This window comes from Echinops telfairi, unplaced genomic scaffold, assembly GCF_000313985.2.
Source record: "Echinops telfairi isolate 266 unplaced genomic scaffold, ASM31398v2 ScPeMD7_9;HRSCAF=40, whole genome shotgun sequence".
Lineage (NCBI taxonomy): Eukaryota > Metazoa > Chordata > Mammalia > Afrosoricida > Tenrecidae > Echinops > Echinops telfairi.
Window position 1 is genome coordinate 13,003,805 of NW_022103906.1, and position 1,012 is coordinate 13,004,816.

Sequence of the window (1,012 nt, forward strand, 5' to 3'; positions counted from 1 at the left end):
TGGTGTACAAATGTGCTTTACACAATTGATGTGTGTATGGATTGCGATAACAGTTGTATGAGCCCCTAATAAAATGTTTAAAAAAAAAAAAAAGACATTATACTCTCCCTGGATGAAAAGCATTAATTATACTGATGATCCAGAACGTAAGAAAATGGAAGCCAGGTGATGAAACAAATATATTTGACACAGTGGTTGCAATAATGGCCTTAAGCATAGAACAACTGTCAGGATGGTGCAGGACCTGGCAGTGTTTCATTCTGTTGTGCATAGTCGCTGTGGGTCCAAACCAACTTGATGGCACCTAAGGCCATCAACAAAGCTATTGGAGGAGAGGAGAGGGAGTGGAGAGGTGTGATGGAATTTCGACAGCCTGATGACTACATACATATCCATCTAAGGTAAGCAAACATTTTACATTTTACCTAAATCACGTCCAAACACAATTTCATGAGCTGTGATTAGCAGTATGATAAGGCAGAGAAAAGAAATTACAAAAGGCCTCTCTGGAAATCCATTTAAACAGTGTTATGCACCCAAAATGGCAATCCAAGTAACTACACGTTACCCCTAAGAGTTCTATTCTGATTTAACAGTGACCAAGTATTCTATTAAGATATTTTTCTGCGTTCTAAACTTCGTCGTGAATCTAGGCCATAGAGGACACATTTTAATCAGTTTCCTTAGGCGCCCACCTAGAGTCCCCCAGCTCCCTGCAGAAGAGCGAGTGGGCTGGGCACTCACCGCTTATCGATGGCGTCGATGTTTGAATGGAGCAGCCACAGCTCCTCCGTGTTGTCCTGCCGGGAGGACAGGATCAGGTGGTGGCCTGTGAGACAGAGAGTCCCCTCGACGGCCGGATAGAAAGGCCGGTGCAGCATCACATTGTCCACGCGCGGGGTCTTAATCAGCTCCGCAAACTCCATGTCCCCCCAGCGGCGGGAAGCAGGGGACCGCTGAGAGCCGGAATCGCAAGGCGGTTGCGGGCCGCAGGGCGAGGGCGGAGAACGAC

At 46.9% G+C, this 1,012-nt stretch overlaps 1 protein-coding gene across 1 annotated transcript in view; it reads right to left on the bottom strand.

Moving 5' to 3' along the window:
- Window positions 1-991, bottom strand: part of MTMR9 (myotubularin related protein 9) — a 35,398-nt gene extending 34,407 nt beyond the window's left edge. Inside the window, exon 1 of the mRNA XM_004707637.4 lies at window positions 745-991. Within this exon, the coding sequence (XP_004707694.1) occupies window positions 745-926 (182 nt within the window). The 5' untranslated portion in view covers window positions 927-991. The remainder of the gene's footprint in view (window positions 1-744) is intronic.
- Window positions 992-1,012: the final 21 nt, after the last annotated feature.